The sequence below is a fragment of the Gastrolobium bilobum genome, unplaced genomic scaffold, assembly GCF_033153095.1.
Source record: "Gastrolobium bilobum isolate Gb01-03AN ecotype WA unplaced genomic scaffold, APGP_CSIRO_Gbil_v1 utg7242, whole genome shotgun sequence".
Taxonomy (NCBI): domain Eukaryota; kingdom Viridiplantae; phylum Streptophyta; class Magnoliopsida; order Fabales; family Fabaceae; genus Gastrolobium; species Gastrolobium bilobum.
The window spans coordinates 217,750-241,620 of NW_026898428.1; the positions used below are offsets into that span (position 1 = coordinate 217,750).

At 33.8% G+C, this 23,871-nt stretch overlaps 1 protein-coding gene across 1 annotated transcript; it reads right to left on the reverse strand.

The window, feature by feature from the left end:
- Nucleotides 1-21,827: 21,827 nt before the first annotated feature.
- On the reverse strand, nucleotides 21,828-23,279 carry LOC133316230 (3-ketoacyl-CoA synthase 6-like). Its single transcript, XM_061517955.1, has one exon. The coding sequence runs from the start codon at nucleotides 23,277-23,279 to the stop codon at nucleotides 21,828-21,830; it is 1,452 nt and encodes a 483-aa protein (XP_061373939.1).
- Between the last annotated feature and the right edge of the window lie 592 nt (nucleotides 23,280-23,871).

The window sequence follows — 23,871 nt, forward strand, 5'->3', positions numbered from 1 at the left end:
GGGGAACGAGATGGGGGAAGATAATTTAATAGGGGTTTTTTGGTTTATTGAATTGGGTTGTTTGTGTTCTGATGCCTGAAATATTTAAGACAAAGGGAGAGGAGTGATCTTTATCTGCTACCAATGCGCAGGCAATAAAGGTGAGTGGTTGTTTCGTGAGTGCCTTAGAATGGTGAGTTAAAAGAGCTACATAGTGGTTGGTGCTAGAAGTTAATATGGTCATGGTCCTCTGACTCTGAGCACTGAGCAGTACTATTTTTATTGGTTTATGTTATTTTTACAGTTCCTACAGTCACACTTACCAACATGCCGCATCATGTGAGTTTAAGGACATCAATCTTTCCTCTATCTTTTTTTCCAATCAATCATAAAATTGTATACGGTAAATTTGATTAAGAACTTAAATCCAAGAGTTCACCACTAAAATTGGATGGAGAAACATTTAAAATTGTTGAGGAAATAAAGTTACACCCTTCTCATCAATTGTGGCTATTGGTTTAGTAAGTGCTTGATTCCAACCCTGGGAGAGATTGTTGGCGAAACGACCGTACTACCACTATTTTGTAAATGTATCGCCGGAATAAAATAGATTCAAAAAGTATGGCCGAAGTAGAGCAGTCAAATTCGTTGGTTTGACTGACGGGATCAGTCCCGCCACTGATCAAGACGGGATCAGAGGCCACGTCGAATTGTGCCAACTCCACAATCCATTCCCGCAGGGAGACTTGACGGGACCAGGTGTATTATAAAATCTCTTAGGACATAATGATTTAATGGAGTCAGCTTTAATGGAATTAATGATTTAATCATGATAAATAGACACACAAAAATAAAACCTGCATATGTTAACTTAACAGGTTTTTCTTAGGTTGTTATTTATTTTAATTAATTCATTAATTATTTGTAACAAAACAAAAAACTTTCATTAATTACAAAAAAAATTAACACGTCTTTAGCTTTTTTATATGGACCACTTCTAAAAACTAAAAATATATTACAATAAATTTACTAATTATTATATTTGCTTAATATTACTAATTTTTTTATTTTTTAATTACACAAAACAAATGGGCCACTTTTTACTAATTAAAACAAATTTACTAAGGGTTTGTTTTTTCTGGTGTTACTTTAGATAACTTTATCTAATGTTCATCAAAACGACGTCGTTTTGGGACGGAAATTATGGTAATTTTATAATTTTAATTTATTTCAGGGTTATAATAGTCTTTATCACTCTAATTTTTTTAATCTTTCAACCCAAAACGACGTCGTTTCGATGAACATTAGATAAAGTTATCTAAAGTAACATCAGAAACTTTTTTCCCATTTACTAATTATTAAAACAACCTTTCCATTTTTTTAATTTTTAATTTCTTCATATTATCAGTTTCTTTTCATCACCACACTGTTTTGTCTTCAATTGTAGATTTTGGCATCTATAGTTTTGTTTGACAGCTGACTCCATTAAAGCATTATGTCTTAACAGATTTAATAATACACTTGGTCCCGTCAAGTCTCCTGGCGAGAATGGAACAAGTGAACTATGGTGACGGCACTTGTGGAGGACTTGTCACTTTACATGACGCGATTCTGGCACAATCCGACGTGGGCTATGATCCCGTCTTGTTCAGTGGCGGGACTGATCCCGTCAGTCAGATCAACGGATTTGACTGCTCTACTTTTCGAATCTGTTTCATTCCGGCGATACATTTACAAAATAGTGATAGTACGGTCGTTTTGCCAGAGATTGTTAGTTTTATTTAGTCAGCATCACTCCATGGGCTTAAAGTTCCACTCCATACCTCCTGTAATGGGTGCAGTTCACTTTTCTCAGAACATCTGATCAAACGGTTAAAATAGTCACTCTTGTTACCAAAGGATCAAAGAACAGTGACCATTTTGTTAATGTTGAAAAAATAAAATATCAAAATGTCACGTCAACAGTAAATTTTGTCAAAATGTCACGTGACATATTTCGCTACATTATGTAGCGAAATATATGTGCAAATAATTTGCTACACGGTATAGCGAAATATGCCACGTCAGAACCAAAAATACCACGTGTCAAACAGGGAGAATTTCGCTACACACTATCTGACACGTGGCATTTTTGGTTCTATGCATTCTTACGTGACATATTTCGTTACATCGTGTAGCGAATTATGTGCACACATATTTACATATTTTGTTACACAGTGTAGTGAAATATGTCACGTGATATTTTGACAAAATTTGCTGTTGACCTAACATTTTAATATTTTTTTTTTTCAATAACGAAACTTTGGCCACTTGTTCCAAGGATCAAATTGATCCAAAGAAGGACAGATTTTTCAATAGATATAGTCCTTGTTACGTGTACACAAAAATCTAATGATGGGTCCCTACTTTCACAGAAATCATGCAGTATATCTGAGCACCGCTGAGCTCTGATTCCCTAAGTGGTCAATTATTCATCCACTTAATTATTTGTGTTGAAGTTGCGGTACATATATACTCCTCTGTTTACATGCATGGTGTAATCTTCGATTGCCATTTTCTTGTTTCGATGAATTTCTGAATTCACAGTTACCGTGATATTGATATCAGCTATCTTAGTATTGGAAATGTTTGAGAGAGAGAGAGAGAGAGCTTGCACCTTTACATGAAAGAAAGAATAAGCATATAATCCAGCACAATTCCAATAAACACTTTGTTTAAAAGATGAAACACTTGGTCTTGTCACTTGTAGAGAATATGCCATGAATAAAATAAGTATTTTATTTGTTAAGAACGAGTTATAATTCAAAGGCTAATGAGTGTTTTTCAGAACTCAAAGGCTAATGCTCATATAATGTTTTTTTAATGTAGATATAATTTTCTATAGGAAAATGAATAATTCTCAAGACATGAGCATTAAATGTTTTAAATTGATTGTGAAAATTTTCTTATTCCTAAATCCGAGGATGTAGGTTGAATCAAAACTAACATTCTTTTACATCATATCCAACCTTTATTTCAAATTAAATAAACATTATTCTGGAATAGTACTGGTCCCATAAATCTTGCAGAATATAAATGTAGTCTTCGTTATTGAGTTACAGATGAAGTTGTTGGCATATAATAAATTTTAGAGAACAGATAAAATATGCCAAGTTGTTTGATTCATTATATTTAATTTCTTTCCTTTAAAAAGGAAATTAGTGCTAATGTGGATATCATATCTGCTAGCCTATAAGCCACTATAACAAAAGCAGAAGGGAAGTGCGTGCATCTTTAGTGCTGGCCTTAACCATAGTTAGAGAAGAGACATTTTTTGATGGACTTTAAAACAAAGCATATCCTTTTTTATTACAGCTCTGCCATTTCTATTTTTTATTTCTTTTGGATTATTCAGGATTTGAACTCAAAACTATTGATAAAGTGGAAACAATTCTTATCAATTGATCCACAGATTTGGTGGTTTTCCATTTCTATTTCTAATGATGAAATAAATGCCAGCAATTGTTTCTTTCAGGTAAAATGCTTGTTTTATTAACTGGTTTGGAGACATAGTTGGAAACTTGGAATTGAAGTTATGGAGCTTTGTTTTTTGGGTACCATTTCTTTTCTGTTTTTTATGAAGTTAGATATTTTGTTGGCACACAAATAGGCAACTTCGGTGAGTCCCCTAGTTAGAATCGGACCATAAGAAAAGTTAAAATCTTACTGAGAGCGTAAGGTTAGAGTAAGCCAGTAGCTAAATTGGTTTGTAGTGAAAATAAAGACACCATATGCATCGTTAGCGGGAAAAACAAAAAGTCCCCGTAGAGATGAGATATGTTATATTTATAAATTTTTTATTTACAAATTACACTATATCTTATTGGTAATACATTCTTACCAAGTCTACTATGAATAAAATATAGTTGAATTTGTAAACAAAAAATTTGTAAATATAATCTTTCTCTTTCAACATATACTTTAAGAAAAGTTTGGGGGTTTAAACTTTCTTTATACATAGTATCTGTGAGGTCCCCTGTAAAATCTTTATGAGGCACTTTGTGATAGGTCTTCCTTAAACCAAAAAATAAAACAAAACAAAAATGCATCATTTTGTGTCTGAGGCTCTTCTGGCATTTGTACAAACTAATATTAACAAAGATCACTTTTGAAGGAGACAGTACTTTAATGGCCCCTACTGCAATTGGTTAGGTGAAATTTTCAATTGCAATTAGAGCGGCATGCCTGCTTGGTTTCTTCTTTCTGTGATTTGGTATATCAGCTAGGAATAGTGGCCATGATGATGAATTAGCAGGATCAGAAACTTTCCTTTTAAATTTGGAAAATTGGAGGTCCATGCATTAAAACCTTTTACTTCTAGCTTTTTACTTTATCAAATAATGCATGTACAATATTCTCCTCAATGAAGAACTATGAAGAGTTGAATTTGTTAGTAATTTTAGTTTGAAAACTATAGTGCAAACATTGACTGCGAGATTCTTTTCACACGTAAAAAGCATTATTTTATAAAGAAAGTAAAAGTGCATTTAAAAAGTATACGCATTCATAAAAAAAAAATGTATTATAATAAAAGTAACCTACGGTACAGTATATGGCAATAAATGTGTAGAAAACTTTATATACTGTTTCAAAAGCATTGGACACTTGCGGAATGTGTCTAGACTTAAACTTTAGACTTTATGTTTATCACGTGACATAATCTAATTTTATTTTTTTACACACATATCAAAGAGGTGGGGTCCACATTTTTTTCCTTCTCTTTCATCATTTCACTTTCTCTTTCTTTTTTATTGTGTGAGTAGAAAAATCGAGTTGAGTTATGTAACATAATAATCATAAAACTCATAAACTTTAGATCAAAAGATATATTACTGATTCTAATTATTTTCATTTTTTATTTCTAATCAAAGAGTTGTCAGGTATTTAGACTCTAATGTGAGCGAAGGTTAGCACTTATGTCTAGAGCAAGCCCTAAAGCCCTAAGCCTAATCCATATGGACCCATACAAAGTTCTATTTACTTTTAGCTCTTTATGTAACAGGGTCATTTTAACCCTCAACCCTTAAAGCCCTCCCATATACAGGATTAGGTTGGAGCTGGCGCAAGGGTCAAAATTAATCCACTCAATTTACACTTTCTATCATTCACGATTTAGAAGTTTTCCACAACACCCAGGTGGTGTTTGGTTGAAGTGATAATTTTTGTTCAACAGCAAAATGTAATTACCGAGGATCTATAGAAAAAGTGAATTAGATAGGTAAGTTAAAAATAAAAGTTATTTGATTGGGCCAAATATTACTAGGCAAATTGATTAATTTTTTCGAAATTTATGTTTGGTTGAGAAAAAAATATTGATGGAAAAATTATATATAATTACAAATATAACCCCATAATAATATTCTATTATTAATACAAGTGGCCAATCCTATTATTAATACAAGTCCGCCGCTGCACTCGGCAGCTTCTCCTGCCGCGTCGACGCCGGCGTCTGCGCCGTCCTCGATGCTGGAGCTTTCCCTCATTTGGTTAGGCTCCTCTCCGTTCCCGACGAGAAGGTGAATTCCATTGATTACAATCTGTTTTTTCCTTTTTTCTTTTCCTTTTTTTTTTTTTAACTTTTTTGTTTGGTTTTTCTGAAAATTGATGCAAGCTCAGAACTTCTAGAATGATCACTGATGAGTGTTTATGATTGCTATCGGTTTGATTTTTATTTTTATTTTTTAATTTAATGAAATGTAGATTGTTTGATCCCCAATTTGTTCGGTTTTCTTCGTGAATATTCAATGAAGATGGCAATTATAAGCTGTTACGATTTTGTTTCATTTCAAAATAGTTAAGTATTTTTTATTTTTGGTACATTGTCAGGAGGTATCCCTTCATTGTAACAGGGGATGCATTAAGCTGCCCCCAAAGATTTTCCAAGAAACTGTTTGAGGCAGGGTTTGATCCCTACACCAAACAATCCCTTGGGAACTCAGCTGCCAACTGAGCTACCCTTGAGGGTTGAATAGTTAAGTATTTATCTTTAGCTAACTAGTGCTTCTTGTTATGCTCTCAGCTAAGGGCTTATTTAAAATTCAATTACCTTTTCTAGAGTTTAATTATGGTTTTGGTATTATTATTTCTGCTCCCTATTACTTGCTCAGTGGTATAAATTTTGGATCTCAATTTATTTATTATTAATTTTCCTTATACTGAATTATAAGTAGGATTATAGTCTTTTGAATGTTTTTGTTTAATGATGAACTATTGGTGTATCCTATCCAGTTTGTGGATATAATGCTTATTGGTTTTTGGTACAGCAGGTTATTTCCGTAAGAATAACATGAATAATTTTTATAAGAATCATTTTGTCCTGAGAGTTCTAAAATAATGAAAATTCTTGCAAGAAATAGTTGGTCAATTAATTATTACCGGGAGAAACAAACGACTACTTATAAAAATAGCACAATCCATCAAAAATCAATTTTGAATTTGTTAAAAAATCGGTTTTGAACTTGATAACCGATTTTGATTTAAAACCGGTTTAAACCGATTTTAATTCAAAATCGATCATAAACCACAAACCGATTTTAAACCGGTTTGGACAAATTAAAAATCAGTTTTAAAAAAAAAAAAAATGGTTCGGTTTAAAATCCAAATCGTTTAAAACTGGTTTTAACTAAGCAATTTCAAATCAGATAGAATTTCGAAGGGGATAAAATTGAATCATGGGCAGAATATAAAGCACTGTGTTTGTGCGTATCTGGTTCCACATGGCACTTGTCTTTAAATAGTTAGGTTAGAAATAAAAACTATTCATGTGTCTTCATCCAAAAACTTAAGCATTTGAGATAGTTGGTTCATGAAATGATATCAAAACTTTTATGACATGTGATCTGGAGTTCATTACCTGTTACTCCCATTCTTCTAAATAAGAATTGAATTTCAACACAAGCTAGGATAATTCAGGGTTGTGTTACATATAAAAACCATTTATGTCTCTTCACCCAATAGGTTAAACTTTTGACATAGTTGATTCATGATAAGTTCTATTTCTCCAAATTAGATTTTGAACAATGTTGGGAACAAAGAAGTTGATAAGCTATAGCCAAAAATCACGTAACTCTTGATGGACGATGGGATCTTTCACTACCCCCCCTCTTCCCACCTGCACAGAAGATGATATTCCAAATTTAGAAATAGTATTTTGTTTCATCTTTATTTCTGGGAGACTGGGACCCCAATGATGATTGTTTTATAAAAAAACTATACTTCCGCTTGTATTCCTTACTTGAGATCTACGAGCTTCAAACTGTGGTTTAACCAAGGTCACTAATGCTGCACCTTCCTTCATGACATTGACCACATCAGGCATTACCTGTTAAAAGAATAAAAGAACATTTAGTGGATCAAGAAGACTAATTATAGAGGTAATTCTTGAGGGGGTGTTTGGTTAAGGAGAAATTTTTTGAATACTAGAAAAATGTAATTGATAGGGAAATGGTTGGAAAGTGAGTTTGGTAGGAAAATGTAAAAAAAGTTGTTTGGTTGAGTACAATTTTACAAGGAAAATTAAGTGAAATTCATGAAGAGTGTGTTTGGTTGAAGATAAAATATTGATGGGAAACTAATTGAAATTACGAAACTATCCTTTAAAAATTGCCCTTTATACCAACAATTGTCCAAACGGTAATATCCACTGATCTCCGTCCTTGTCTCCGTCTTTGGTATCCATCTTAGTCTTATGGCTTGGCGTGTGTTTCTATTTTGTGGTTATATTTCCAGGTTCTCATGAAATAAGCGGGGGTTACGATAGATAGCTCCGGCGGGGATATAGTGGTCGCCGCCGCCGTCGTGTGCGGTGTTTGCCAGAGTTAGATTGCTTATCTGAGCTTCTGAATCAGATTTTGATCCTGCCTTGCGCATTGAAGTTCTTGCTCCTGCGAGTCGTACTTCAAGTTTTCCTACATTCCTCTGTTAACTCAAATAAATCCATCACAAATAAATAACGTTGATTCTAACATTAAAAATTCCCCCAAATTAATGCCGATAATTGATGCAGTAACATGTGCTGTTTATAAACGTTTGGATACTCTTTGAAACAGGGGAAAGGAAAATTTAAAAACAAGAAAGAAAAAAGAAAACAGAAAGCACTGAGTGGTTTTAGATTATCATAGTGGAACTTACACCAGCAGTTCGGTTTCTGAATTTTTTCCGGTGAAAGACGCCGGCATTTCCTACGGCGAGGAGCTGATTCTCGCTAGAAAACTTTGTTCAGAGACGAACCAGTGGAACATAATATTTGGGCGTACTTTGCTCACGTGTGAGGGTAATACAGTCACCCATTTATACTACTTTTGTCACTTTTTCAACTTCTTCAGTTTTTACACAAAATACCACCTTCCAGGAAGCAATCTGTAACAGTGATTTTCAGACAAATCACACATAATGCAAGATAGATGGGCAACAAGGAAAGATGAGTAACAAAATGGAAATCAGTGAACCAAACATGGAGTTACTAGAATGCATCTATCACTTCCCCAGGAAACTTTGATAAAAACCTGAAACAAACACCACCTGAGAGAATAAGGAAACACGATCACGATGGTAGAATTTTACTTTAAAAAAAGTTAAACTGAAAAGTTGTCGTTAATAGCCATATATATGGTAACAGTAGAATGCCTTTAGGCCCTGTTTGGTTCAAGGAGATTCTAGAATTTAGATAGGCAAATGAACTTGGCAATCCTCAAAGACTTCGTTTGGTAGACAGATTTCTCAAGGGTGCCCATCTATCCTATTTGCATGGGATTTCTCCATTTGGTCCAGAAAGCAGGGCATGCGCAATGTTCAAAAACCAATCTTGTATGTGGGTTTTGATCGATACCCGTCTAAATTGGAAAGTGATAAATTGAAGCTACCGAAATTACCCCCAGCCCCCCACTTCGTTTGAGTGGTCAGCAGTGAAAAGCAAGAACCAAAATCATCTTCTCATAAGACTGAAATGCTAAAAGCCACGTTCAAGCATCTGGGATATTGTCAAATGAGTCTTCACAGAAGGTGGACGCTTGTAAGAACATATAGCAAATTACAAAAGAACAGGAGAAAAGTGAAATAGCACATGATCCATCAAATATCAGGAGATAGTTTCATGTTTGTAAAAGATACAGTCGAAAACTTTACCTTCTTGGAAGCAAGATAATCAGCCCTTTTGCGGCAAAGCACGCACCTGTTAATGTACAGATTAAAAAAAATAGGGCACCTGTTAAAGCACGCCCTTTCGAAAGATTCAGGGTTATTTTAGTAATACCCTCTTGTTTTCCCATCTATATTTTACCTCCAACCAAACATAGATTTCATAAAAGTTATCTAATTTTTCCAGTAAAGTTTTTTCCCACCAAATAACTTTTTTTTACATTTTCCTATCTATCTCACTTTATATCACTTTATAACCATTTCCCTATCAATTACATTTTTCTAGTATTTTAAAAAAATTTCCTCAACCAAACGCCCCCTTATGGCTCATATACATGAGTACCCAAACTATCCTAAGCCATACAAGGATTGTATAGTAAGAGATAGCTTATGTAAATATAAAATATTCTAACTAATTCAAACAATGTTTAAGAAGCAAAACACAAATCACAGTTACAACTTGGAATTTGTGTAAATGTAGGAGTCAAGACCCAATAGAGGGCGAGTTTGAAACAGTGGTAAAGCTGTTTTTTCGTGATTGAAAAATTACATGTTTGAATCCGTGAAATAATTTCTTTATAAATATGCAAAGGTAAGGCTGTATACAAGAATTGTCCTCACTCCCCCTCACTAGTCGGGGTTTCATGAGAAGTGGGGTAGGAGTCAAGACCAGAGTTCTGAAAACCAGACTGGTCATTTAACATTCAGTGTATCAACTAAGGTAAAACTGGACTTCAACCAAAATCTTATTTATATTTACAGAGAAATAAATAATGTGTCTTAAGAAACATACTATAAATAGTGAAATTGTAAAACATTTATTTTGTTTGCTAGTTTTAATTGATAAGGTTTACAAATGTTTTGCTAAAAAAATGACCATATGGGTGCCTAAGTTCGGTCCCCACATTGAGCATTCCAAGCAATTTTTAACTAAAATAACATGTCATCTTAATATGTTGCCATGTCAGAAAAAGTGCTCTGTCCAACCATCAAAACCAGAACAGCTCAACCAGTTCATCATAAAGAGCCTGGTTCTGCCAATTGTTTAACAATTTTGACTAAGTTTGGTCAAACAGGATGAACCAGACTGGTAAACGGCTAGTTTCTTACGGCTCTGGATTCTTTAAAGCTTGAAACTTGCAGAATAGAAAGGAAGAAGGAAAGAAAATTGGGAATGGAAGAAAAAGATCTGTTTATTGATGAGAAAGACAAATGAACACACAAGAGCTACATTAAAAAAGACCTACATTAATTCTTCAAAATGACTAAAATTGGTCCATTTTGAATTTCATAGGGACCAGATGACTATTTTTTTTAAGGAACTAAAGCGAGGACCGTATATTTACAAAAGAAAAAATGAGGACTGTATTTTTTAATGTTGTGAAAACCGGACTCGACCGATCGGTTCGACCCGAAACCCAGTGAACTGGTCATCTGACCGATCCGGTTATTACATTGGATCGGCCAAGTACCAAACCCAGTGCGACCCAGTGCGACCCGACCGGTTTTGGTGAAAATCGATGACCCGGTCGGTTAACCGTTGACCCGACCCGGAACATGTAAAAAAATTTCAAAAAAAAAAAATTAATTTTTTTTATAATTGTCATATTTGAGTGATTTGTTGCTAATTGACTTACACTACAATACTAATATTATCTCAGTTATGCACTATGTAAGGAATACAATCATTATATGTTTGTTTGATACTTTATTGGACAATAATGTATAATTTATTATTTTTATATTAAAATATTTAAAATTTATATTATTTTTTTTCAGCTATTTGAATATGTTTATAATTTTTTTTTAGTACATTGCTTAAAAAAAAAATTAAAGTAAGGAGAGTGTATTGGATTGGGATTTCAAATGATTTTAATGGATTGTTTTTGGACAAAAAAAATCAATTGGTATTCAATTAGGATTCTAAAGGATTGAAAAAAGTCATGTGGTATTCGATTAGGATTTTGAAAGATTATTTTAGAGTCTATCCAAATCTGTTGGTATTCAATCAAGATTTTAAACAAAGAAAAAACAATCTTGTGGTATTCAAAAACCTGACGATTTTAATAGATTTTCTATTGGTTTAAAATCTATTATAATCCATCTCAAAAATAGCAAATTTTTTAGAACTTTTGAAGTTTAAAAAATAATTTTTCAAGCTATGGCCCGCAATTTTTCTTAGCACAAAAATGTGTGATTTTGTATTAAAAATAACATAAAACAATGGGAAAACAATAGGGGAACTAAAACCCTCAAAATAATTTTTGTTTTACATCAATGAAACAATATCAATTTAAAGAAAGATTGAAACTTTCAAAATATAAACCATATATTTCATAACAATACATGCATGAATGAAATTTCTTCGCTATAGAAAATGATTTCGAAATTTTTTGTGTCAATAGATGATAACTAAAGACTTGTTTTTCAAAAGCCTGAAAGCAATTTAAGGTTTCAATGTATCGATTGAAAATAATTTGAGAAATTATCTAAACTTTCATGTAATAAAACCCAGAAATTCAGATTCGAAATTGGTAAATGAAGATTTCCTGTTTCGGCAAATGCTAACCCTAGACCGCAAGGATTGATACGTTTTCCTTGAACTAGGTCAATGGGACGGATAACCGAGACGAAAGGACAATTCACACAATAATCAAATAGTTATAACAGGTTGATCATTCAATGAACTCAACTAGCTCTTGGACAACAAAGCATTGCTAGTGCTCTGTGTTGTCATTAGATGGATTGGGCCTAATGGGCCCAAGCCCATTTATGTCAGTGGCTATGTTGGCCCTGATGGGTCACACACAAACACCTTAAGTTGTCTTGAATTCTAGCATATGTGATTTGGGCCCAATAAGGCATAATAGCCTAAGTTGGATAAGCCAACATATTGGCCAAGAGAGAGTAGGTGGCATCATGGGTCAACTTGGACTTGATCCATGATGTAACATAATTAATTTAAATGTTAAATTAATAAAATTAATTTGAATTTGAATTTGAAATTTTGAATTTAAAATTTGAATTTAAATAAAATTAATTTAAATTCTAATTTTGAATTTGAAATTTGAATTTAAATATAGTTATTAAATTAGATTTAATAAGGATGGAGAAAACAAAGGAAACCAATCAATTAGATTGATTGAAAACCAATCAATTAGATTTATTGACCAAAATTAAGGAAACCAATTAATTAAATTAAGAGAAAAATATTTCTGCAGTTAATGCAGATAAGTTATCTGCATTTACTCTCAATACAACGTTGTTTTGGGATTGAAAAATTAAATAATTATAATTATAAAGACTATGATAACCCTGAAATAAATTAAAATTACAAAAACACCATGATTTCCGCCCCAAAACGATGTCATATTAGACTTACTGCTTATAACTTATCTGCAGTAACTGCAGAAAAAGAGAACCTTTAAATTAATTGGCTGAAATTGGGGAAACAAATCAATTGGATTGATTGACCAAAATTAAGGAAACTAATTAATTAAATTAGTTGGCTGAAATTGGGAAAACAAATCAATTGGATTGATTGACCAAAATTAAGGAAACTAATTAATTAAATTAATTGTCTGAAATTGGAAAAACTAATCAATTGGATTGATTGGATAAAATTAAGGAAATTACCCAATAAAATTAGAATTTGATGAGGATGCTGATTTAAACTAGTCTTAAGTTAATGAAGCGCAACATATATATATATAGCTCCTCTTCTTCCTTAGTTTCGTAACTCTTTTTTCTCTAATTTTCTCCACCGAAACCCTAGCTAACATATATTATTTTTTTCTGCTATTTGAGTAGGTTTATAATATATTTTTAGTACATTGTTTAAATTTTTTTTAATGTAAATTATAAATTTTTTTAATGTCACACTATCCTATCCCATTTTTTGGGATAGGATATTGTGACAACCAAATAATGTTATTACCATATCTTAACTGTTGATTTCCATCAATCAACAGTTATCATTTTTCAAATCAAACTCATTAATTAATTATTAATTCGCAATAAATGATAACCGTTGATTGACGGAAATCAACGGTTAATATGTGGTAGTAACATTATTTGGTTGTCATGATGTCCTATCCCTAATTTTTTTAGTAACATTGATATTTTTGGTTAAGGTTAGGGAGAGAACGGAGAATGACAATCGCAGCCTTCGCCTCTAGCAAAGTCGCCGCCTACGCCGCCGGCAATGTTATCAATTGGATGAGGTTCTTGTTTTAGGTCTATTCTAATTTTTTAATCTTCTTTGACATTGTTCTTATTCTACTTTTTTTCTAAGAGTAAACACCCTTTTTAGTCCCTGTCAATATCTACGAAGTCCTTTTTAGTCCCTGGCAATAAAAAAGGACCAAATTGGTCCCTGAAATTACAAAAAAAGGGGCCATGTTAGTCCTTATGTCAACTCCCAAATATGTAGAGTGGCCATTTTCTTGTACTTTCAGGACCAATTTGGTCCTTTTTTATTGCCAGGGACTGAAAAGGACTTCGTAAATATTGTCAGAGACTAAAAAAGGTGTTTACTCTTTTTCTAACGAATCCAGGAGCAAGATGGGGGAGTACGTGGCAAAATTGATCGGTGATGTCGTTTTGTTATTTTTATTTATCAATTCTGAAATTGGGAAGGAATTCCATGAACAGTATCCATTCCTCGTAGGCTTTTTGTTCGCGACAGTAAACTTAAACTATGTGATCTTGATTCTGTCGGTGTACGAGGGAAATGAGGGAAACAAGCATAAGATTGTTTCATTTTTGATTTTAATGCTTGGAATTACAACCACCTCTCTTCTTTACATACTGGTTTCCCCAATTATTGGAGTCACAGTACCTGCTGAGTGGATATTAGTGTTGATGGTGAAGACGTATAGCAAGCAAATTCGTATGACCCTACCTGACAATCAGCAAGTACTCATGGCCCAGTCGTATGACCCTACCTGACAATCAGCAAGTACTCATGGCCCAGGTTCGCATCACTCAATGGATTGGGCGATGGGTGCCGATTCTCCGTCCCACTACTATTGAGCAGCGGCCTTATTAAATTTACACGCTCATGATCTTTAATTGGATATTATGATTCTGTAATAGAATTGGGTAGTAGTAGCATTGGGGTGGCGTTTGGTTGAAGAGAAATTTTTGAAACACTAGATAAATAGGATTGATAGAGAAATGGTAAGAAAGTTAGATAAAGTGAGATAGATAGGAAAATGTTAAAAACAATTGTTTGGTGGGGAAAAACTTTACTGGGAAAATTAAGTAAATTTTAGAAAATGTATGTTTGGTTGGAGGTGAGATATAGATGGGTAAACCATCTTAAATTACTAAAATAACCCTGATTTTAAATTCTAAAAAAACCCCACAGCTGGCAAATTACAAAAACGTATGTCCATAATTTCTCAAGGAGTGACACCTAGCACAAACAGTAACCTCTTCTTTCACCTTCTCAGCCTCTCTAGCCATCTTCTTCTTCTCAGCTTTTGACACCTTCTTTTTTGCCCTCTCCATAACCTCCTCAGTGACATTACCATAGCCAACCCCTGCAGGTGCAAATCCATCCAATTCCAACTTATCATCCTCTTCCTCAAGAAACTTAGCTTCCCACTCATCAGAATCCCAATCAAACTCATCTTTTAATCAGTGTCTTCTTCAAGCTTATTTTCACTACTATCCCAAAACCCCACTTCATCATCATCGTCATCGTCAATATCATCCCCACCAGAAAACTCTTCCGCTTTCACCTTCCTTTGTTGGTAATACCCAGGAAGGTTTGGGTCTTCATCTTGCATAAAGACTCCACAACCAGGGCAAATGGGTCCACGAGTTTCATCCTCATCTCTCCCCTCACTCAAAAATGGGTTCTTTCCATCTCTCCTGGGTGTGATTTTAGCCAACCTTCTGGGTGAGATCGATATTCATTGAAAGGGTATATTGGAACACAAAAAATGTTTTCAAACAGTGACTTAGCCTGATTTTACAAAAAACCGTATCTCAAAACGCTATTCAAATAGTACTGATACATGGCTTTTCCCTTTAAATTGAAAAGTCTATCTATCTTGGATGGCTGCTTTCTCCCCACATTCTATTCAACCAAACATAGCTAAATAGGATTCCTTCTCTCACTTTCCTAGCTAAATTTGAGAAAGAGCCCAGCCAAACACCACCTGGGGGGCTTTTATTGTAATTTTTCCTTTCAGTTACAAACAATATTTCCTTCACTGTAATTCAGATTTGGAATAGTGCAGAGATCAGCTTTTTCATCGTTACTTTCTTATCTTTCCTTATCTTTATTATATCTGTTCCTATCATATTCTAACAAGTAACAACCATGTTTTGACATTCTTGTTTAGCTTATAAAATAAGATAAATTATTTACTTAAGTTTACATTCAAAAGGCAAAGAGCCTCATAAATAATATTCCAGAAATATATGTTCAAGTCAGCCCATATAGGAAGAATGTATACATGCTTTGTTTTGCTAAAAAAATTAAAAAATAAAAAATAAAAACTCTGCGAATCAATTTCCAATAAAGTGAAAATATTTTCCTTGTAAGTTTTTACCCCCAAAAGACGATATGATGCTACCTGTCCATAACCTACGTCAACTCCATAAACATGTGATGCACCGTACTGAAGTAAGCAGTCAGTAAATCCTCCAGTTGACAGCCCAGAATCAAGAGCTACTTTACCAGCAATATCAACACCAAGTTGTTCAATGGCAGCTTCCAACTTATGTCCAGCTCTGTGTTGATATAAAAAACCCAAACAACAATAGAGTTTCACCAAAGTTTCTATCGAAATATCATTTCAGGTAAATAGAGCTTGATGGCTTCACCTACATACATATTTGGGAACTTCAGCCAATATCTCCACCACAGATTTTTCAGACACAGGGGTACCAGCTTTATTTATAACCTTCTCATTCACATATACTTTGCCTGCATCAGATATGTTATCAGTTTTATTTAATAATTTATTTTCTTACCTTACAATGAATAAGCAGAAAAAGAGTTTAGATGACAAACTACTCTTGATTGCTAAAATAAACATTCACATACATATTTAGCATATTGAATCAAGGATAGACAGCTCAAAGAAAGAAAAAGAATAAGGCTCTGAGTTATATTAGTTGTAGTACTTTGTTTTTTGAATTGTATTATATAGGACCTGAAGTTTTAGAGAGGCTCAAACTTGATTCTACTCTAATTTGATAGATTCAATGGAGCATTAGTAAAGTTAGATTATGCTGATTTACAAATCAACTTTTGTAAGACCTTGGGACTCCAGCTCACTCAGCTAAAAGGATGCATCCAGACACGCGCAAAAAAATTAAAATAATATTTTTAAATAAAATAATTACGTATTTATTACAGTTTTGGGAATAATTACACATTTATTGCACAATGTGACGCCACTTTTGGGCGTCACACTTGTGCCCTATATATACCCTCTTTTTTACCATTTCACTTCTCACTCTTACCATTTCATCTCTCTCTTACCTCTCTTTAACTACGGATTGTGCTCCCAACCGAACGCGAAAATTTTCGTAGCGAAGCTCTGCCAACTTAGGTAAGTTCGTAATACCTTCTATGTATACGTTTAAATTACAGTGCTACCTTGTGAACATGTTAGGATTTATCGTATATTAGAGACTTAGAACATTAGGATAGTCACTTAGAAATTTTGTACCATGCTATGAATGTTGTAATGATATAGTAATTTTTTTTTACGTAGTTATTATTATTAATATTTAATTATGCATTGGGGTTTAGCGTATTAATTAGTGATTTAGAAAGTAGTGATAGTGACTTCGTAAATTTTGTATGATGTTATTAATGCGGGAGCGTATTGATAGTTTTGTAGTCAGTTAGGTGTTATTATTAGTACATATATGAAATTATTAGTGACTTGGGGTTAAGTACTATGTCAGTATGATTTAATTTATGTCCGACGTTTTATTATTATTTAATTACAAATAAATGACTGTACTACGTATTAATATTATTTCATTAATTTCGATTGTAGTAAAAACGTAGGGTTTATGCTTAATATTTTTGATAATAAATTAGGGCATTGCTTAATTAATTTGTACATAAAATGTGTTGTTACATGTGATTAATTTCAATGTTGTTTTATATTATATAGTTTAGGGTCATGGCTGATTCATCATCATCTTCTGCATCGGATCCAGAGCCTACCGATCCTAGCATGTACATCATACCTGGGCCTTATAGATGGGACATCCTTCATAAGAGGACGCAGAGTGCCCATATTTCACAGCGAGTGTGGAATACGGAGCATGTGAGGAGACTGAAGACCAGGCGTGCAAAACCACAGGGGGGCCACCTACCGACGCTATTCCAGAGGTGGTCATTGACTACCTCACACAGGCAAGATTTATACATGTTGCCCGAATGCGACATATCCAGGTATGCAATTTACGGCATTTTGTATTTATGTGATTATTCAATATCATTCGTTAACATGTGATAATTGTATAATTTATTTCAGATTGATGCCACATTAATTAGTGCTCTGGTCGAGAGGTGGAGACCAGAGACACATACTTTCCACATGACCCAAGGTGAGATGACTATCACCTTGCAGGATGTGGCCGGCATATTGGGATTGCCTACTGACGACATTGTCGTTACCGGATCTACATACTGACGGCAAATTTCCATCAAACTGTATGACTGGTTTGGCATATTTGAACGCCTCACAACACTGTCTAAACATCCAAAAAAATCCGATGAAACACCTTTTTTCCAGTAACTAATCCATGCTCTGCATAAAAATCATTTGTTTGGATATGATAAAATGAACCTGGAGAAAAGCGAAGCATGTATTCTCACCAGTTTGGCAAAAAAGTATACGATTCTTCCCAATCACTGTACATAATCTCCGTAATTATTCTTAAAATTGTAATAAATGCGTAATTATTTTATTAAAAAGCATTAAATTAAATTTTTTTGCCTCCAGAGACAACATCATTAGGCAAAAAAATTAATTTAATGTTTTTAATACAATAATTACGCATTTATGACAGTTTTTTAAATAATTACATATTTATTGCACAATATCACGCCCAATTTGGGCGTCACCAATCACGCCTAAATTGGGGGTCACTCAAGAGGCAATCACGCCTAATTTAGGCGTCACTCATCAGGTGTTGACACATGTCACATTTTTTTTCCAAAAAAAAAATTAATAATTTAATCATAAAACTTCTGAATGCCATAACTTTTGACTCGGGTATCCAAATCAAGTAATTATTTTTTTGATTCCTCATGACTTTTCGAGAACTACGCAATGACATCTCATTTGACATATTTTATTTCTCACAAACATAATTTAAATTTGCAAGAATGGTATTATAAGGACAGTTAAACTCAGAAGCCTCCGAGTTCTCGATTTGTGATTTAATATAAAAAATAAATAAAGATTTGATTTGTGATTTAAACTCAAAAATTAATTTGAAAAATCTGTTTTTATGCTATGTTTTTAATTTAATTACTTTAAACTTAAGGTTCTTAGAGGATCCTCTAATCCCCTGAGCCCACTTCCTGCATTACAAGTCAGATATAAAACATATAATACAGGCATATAGCATAAACATAGCATCATCATATTATCCTTGTGTAATCTCAGGGTCAAAGCCATAGACGGTTACACATGTGTGACTCCAGGGTCAAGCCATAGACAGTCAACACAACCTCTGTATTAAATAGCTCCCAGAGTCAAGTCATAGGCAGCCTACATACCATAATCAGGCCAGGATTCTCATAACATATATCATCAGTGCATCATCATAACATCAAGATCATATAACATCTATATGAATGTGAATGAATGCACATATACGTCATACCACATACTTTCATACAATACAACCATAATGCCCACCATCATGGTAGGGCCACAAGAGGGGATGCAACTAGAACTAGGAGCTTGCCTCACTGAGCTTATCACAAGCCCAACTCGCTTATCACAAGCACAAGTCCAATAGTAAAATATGTATGCTCCGATAAACCCTCAAGTGCCAATCCTCTAGGCAAAGCTAGAGCAGGAATCATTTACATTATTAATACTCAATCACTTAATGATTCCACATTTCATTCTTACATGCCAATAATATGCCCATTACAAGTCTTGGATGATTCAAAACCAACTTCAATCGCCACCTTTTGTACCAAAACCGTCCAAGATGTCAAAGGAATGATCGATCCATACAATCATCTTCAAGGAAAACTCAAGGCATGAAAGTTGATCACAAGCTCACTACAAACAAGTTTGATGTTCAATGTTTTGCCTAAAAATGTCTAGAAAGGAAGATGGAAGCTCAAGTGCTTGTAACAATGGAGGATGCCATGGTTTTCTTTTTGCATATGATATGGGGGCTATGGCTGTTGTTTTGTGAAGGGAGGAGAGAGAATTTCCTATATTATTTTTTTTGGAAATATTCCATCGGTTCATCGCTTCGCGATTAGTCCGATTCGAGGCGGGTCCAGGATTAAGGCTTTAAACCCCTCCCAAAGGTGGTACTGAGGAGATTCAAACACATGCCCTCACCCCCACCTGCTCAGCTCCCATGAAATTTCCTATTTTTTTAAGTCACTTAAGTGTCTTGTCATGTGTACAAGTGGACCCCACAATCAAATGACTTGGATATTCTCACCTAAACTCTCACTAATTCATGAATTAATTATTTTTTCAAAAAATCAATATTCACTACAATACATTAAATTTACTTTAACAAATGAATCTGGAATTTTTAGATAATCGCGTAAAATTATGATTTTATCCCTAGTGGTGCACCCGTTGGCACGTTTTCCAAAAAAACTCTAAGGCTTTGTTTGGGAGTTGGTTTTAGGAGGGGAAGGAAAGGAAAAGGAGGGTTTTAGTAAGCCCTTTCCTTGTTTGTGAGTTTAAAAAAAGGAGGGGAAGAGTTTGGAGATTTTTACTAAACCCTCCAAAACCCTTCTTCTTCTTAAAATTAAAGTTCCCCCAATTTGGAGGGTTTGAAGAAAAAATATTAAAAATTACTTATCTACCCTTAGCATTAAAATGTTAAGACTACATAATTGTGAATCATTTTTAAATGCGATATTATTAGAAAAGTCTCAAATACCGACAAAATTTATTGACGAAAAATATTTTCGTTAAACTTTTTGGAATAAAAAATTTCTGTCGAAATTTTTAACGAAACACATTTCCATCGAAAATTTTCGACAAAAAATATTTCTATCAAAATTTTCAACGGAACGCATTTCTCTCAAAAAATTTCGACAGAAAATATTTTCGTAAATTTTTTTTACGGATAATATTTCGACAAAAAATTTTGACGAATAAATATTCTATCAAAATACTTTATAGAATCTAAATTTCATCGAAAGTTTCGAATGAAATATTTTCCTCAAATTTTCTAACAAAACAATTTCTGTCGAAATTTTCGTTAGAACACATTTTCATCGAAATTTTGAACGGAAAATGTTCCGTCAAATTTTTTGACAGAATTCTTTTTTCGTTTAAAACATTTGACGGAAACTAAATTTAGTCGAAAATTTCGATCAAAAATTTATTTTTGTAAAAAATTTTATCAGTAAAAGTATTCCGACGAAAAAAATATTTTTGTGTTATCAAAAAAAAAAAAATATTTTTGTGATGAAATTTTCATCATTTGCAACGTAAAAATTTCATCGAAAATATGATCTTTTTTGGTTTTGTGAGAAGTACATACATAATTTTGTTAGAAATTTTAAATTTAATTTGTAAAATATAATAATTATATTAATTTTAAAAAAAGGGTAAAATGATAAAAATATCTCATTAACCCTCAATTTTACTCCTGTACCATTTTTTTAACTCTCAAACAAGGGAAGAGAATACCCTTCAATTTCTTTCCCTTACTCCCCCCTCCTCTCCACATTCCCAAACAAAGCTTAAAATTCTATATTCTATGGTGCGTAACTTGTAATATGATGCGCGTGTCAAACGAGACGGAAGATTCATGACCAGAATTGATTAATTTTCAGTGGGGATATCAAGTTAGCCTGCATTTAATAGAAAAGTCTTTCGTTGTTGTACGATTCGTTTCCTAGGGTAAACGTGACAAACCAATGAGCATGGAGACAACCCCAACACAGCGTCATCACTTCCTGCAGAAAAACAATTAATGATGCAAGCGACCTGCTCAGTCCAAACAGTTTACCATTAACTACAGATACGGAAAGATGCACATTGTAATAATGTCGCCCTAAAAAGTCAATTGTTCAAAATTATCCTTGTTCTCTCTTTGAATAATATCATTATAGCTGTTTTACAACTGAATGCTCCGTAGTTTAGAAAGAAATGGATTCTGCTGTTTATCATTTGAAAATTTTGTATAAATTGAAATTTTAACATAAGAAAATTTATTCCGCTACCATCCATACACTGTAAAGTAAATATATAACTAGGACTCTTTTTTCTTATATCATATGAGGTAGTATCTCTCTTACTATAAACACAATAAGTAATAGAGCCCATCACTTGTTAAAAAAGTAAAAAATAAAAAAAGAATAACACAAATTTCGATGACTTACAATATAACAAAATAATCTCTAATAACGATTTCCCATATAATTATAATAGAAACATTAAGAATTCTATAACGATAATGAAGAATTCTTAATCCATAGCTAATATTGGGTATTGGTGAATGCAGTCAGCCCATGGGCCCTTCTTGGCCTCACCGACTATAGGCCTAATACACTGCAAAATTATGCTGCTGCATTTGAGCCCACTTCCCAATCCCAGTTGCCAAATCTTGTCCCCCTTTTGCACTCTTTCCTTGGCTTCCAAGTAAGCTAGTTCGTACCACAGTGATGAAGAAGACTGGTTACCAAACCTGTGCAGTGTCATCAAAGCAGGTTCAATGTCTCTCTCTGAAAGCTTCATCCCTTTCCCTACTTCTCTTATCACTGGCCTTCCTGAACAAGGCAAGCAGAAGTGTTGTATCACTGTCTTAAAATTTGGCACGTAACCCTCAGACTTTGTGAACCTCTTCTTGATCACAGAAACCCCATACCAAAACTTCTCTGAAAGAGGCAAGATTTCACCACCCAGAATGGAGATGTTTGCACGGAGAGTTTCACCAACTACCTGAAGTATGTCCCTCTTGAGTGTCACCCCAAGTTTTCCATCTGAATCTTCTTCCATAATGGCAGACAAATAAGCTTTGTCTTCAAAGGCTCTCTGTGTTCTAAGTGTCCCAATTAGCCTGTATTTTGAAATTTTCTTTGCTTCTTTCTTGTTTGAGAGCAGGATTGCTGCACTTCCCATCCTAAAGAGGCAATTGATCTGCAACTTGGACCGTTCATTACCTGAATACCAACCTGTTGACAAAATCTCTGTGCTGAGAACAATGGCATTTGAGTTCTTGTGGACTTTGAGAAGATTCTGTGCCAAATCAATACAGAGGGCGCTTGCACTGCACCCCATACCAGAGACATTATAGCTCTTAATGTCACTTCTCATAGAGTATTTGTTGATGACAATGGAGGTTAAAGAAGGTGAGGGACAAAAGCCACTACAGTTTAGGATAAGTATGTCAATATCTAGGGGTGAAATATTGGTTTTTGCAAAAAGATCGTCCATGATGGGGAAGAGAACCATATGCACCTCCTTGATGGACTCAGTTTGATGGGTCTTTGGAGGAATGTAGTGTAAGGCAGGGGGGAGGCAAGTCTCTTCACTTTGTCCTGAAGAATGGAGGACTTTGGCCATGAAAGCTAGACTTTCATTGTCAAAAACTTCAAACAAGGAACAACTTTCCAGAAATGTTCCAAAAGGCACCCTGCAATAGCTTGGCGGTTTAAGACATGAGAAACCCACAAGGTGAATTGGAGAAGGCTTTGAGAGGAAGTGTTTCACAAGGAAACAAAAAAGGAGAGAACAAAGTAGCAGAAAATGGAACATCAGTTCACACTTTTGCAAAAGTAAGAAGGCTTCAGCACATGTTACAAGAATGAAGGTACAAGCCCATAGAAAATCAGAGAGCTTTGAAAGGAGATGTTTTGATAAGAGAGTGAATTGGTCAGGGGTGAGAGGAACATGGTTTTGCTTGGAAATGGCTTCCATTTTATGATTATTGCAGCAGAGGAGTTGTGGTGGTATGTTTTAAAGTCTGCACAAGAAGGCGACCAACAAATAGAAGGTGTAAATAAGGGGGGTCACATAGAACCAATTTTTATCCTTTCGTTTATTTTATGTGGCCTACCTACGGACTACGGTCATAATCATAACCATACTGTTTTGCCAATGGTCATGTCATATTAGAAAAATCCGAAATATAAAATAAAAATAAAAAAGAAATATAAAAAAAAAATAAAAAAACACCCTAGCCCCAGCCCTTTCAGCTTCTTTTCATATTTTAACAGGAATATTATCTGCTTCAAAATTAGAAAAGATACTAGTGTATTATTATCCGTGCGATGCACGGGAGGAAAAGATAAAAATATTTATCGTCCGTCGTAGTTGGTTAATCGCACTGCAAATCTTATACTTTTAAAAACCTGTATTGCTATCTTATTTTTTTGCAAGGATTTATGTCATTAGTATTTAGAATTTTATAAATTTGTATTTATAAAAATTGAAATCTGAATTTGAAAATTAATTATAAAAGAAGAATAGTGGAATTTTAATTTAATTATTAAAACGTGTTGGCAGGCGG

Coding starts and splice junctions, on each gene's coding strand:
- LOC133316230 (XM_061517955.1), bottom strand. CDS start 23,279: ATGGAAGCCATTTCCAAGCAAAACCATGTTCCTCTCACCCCTGACCAA.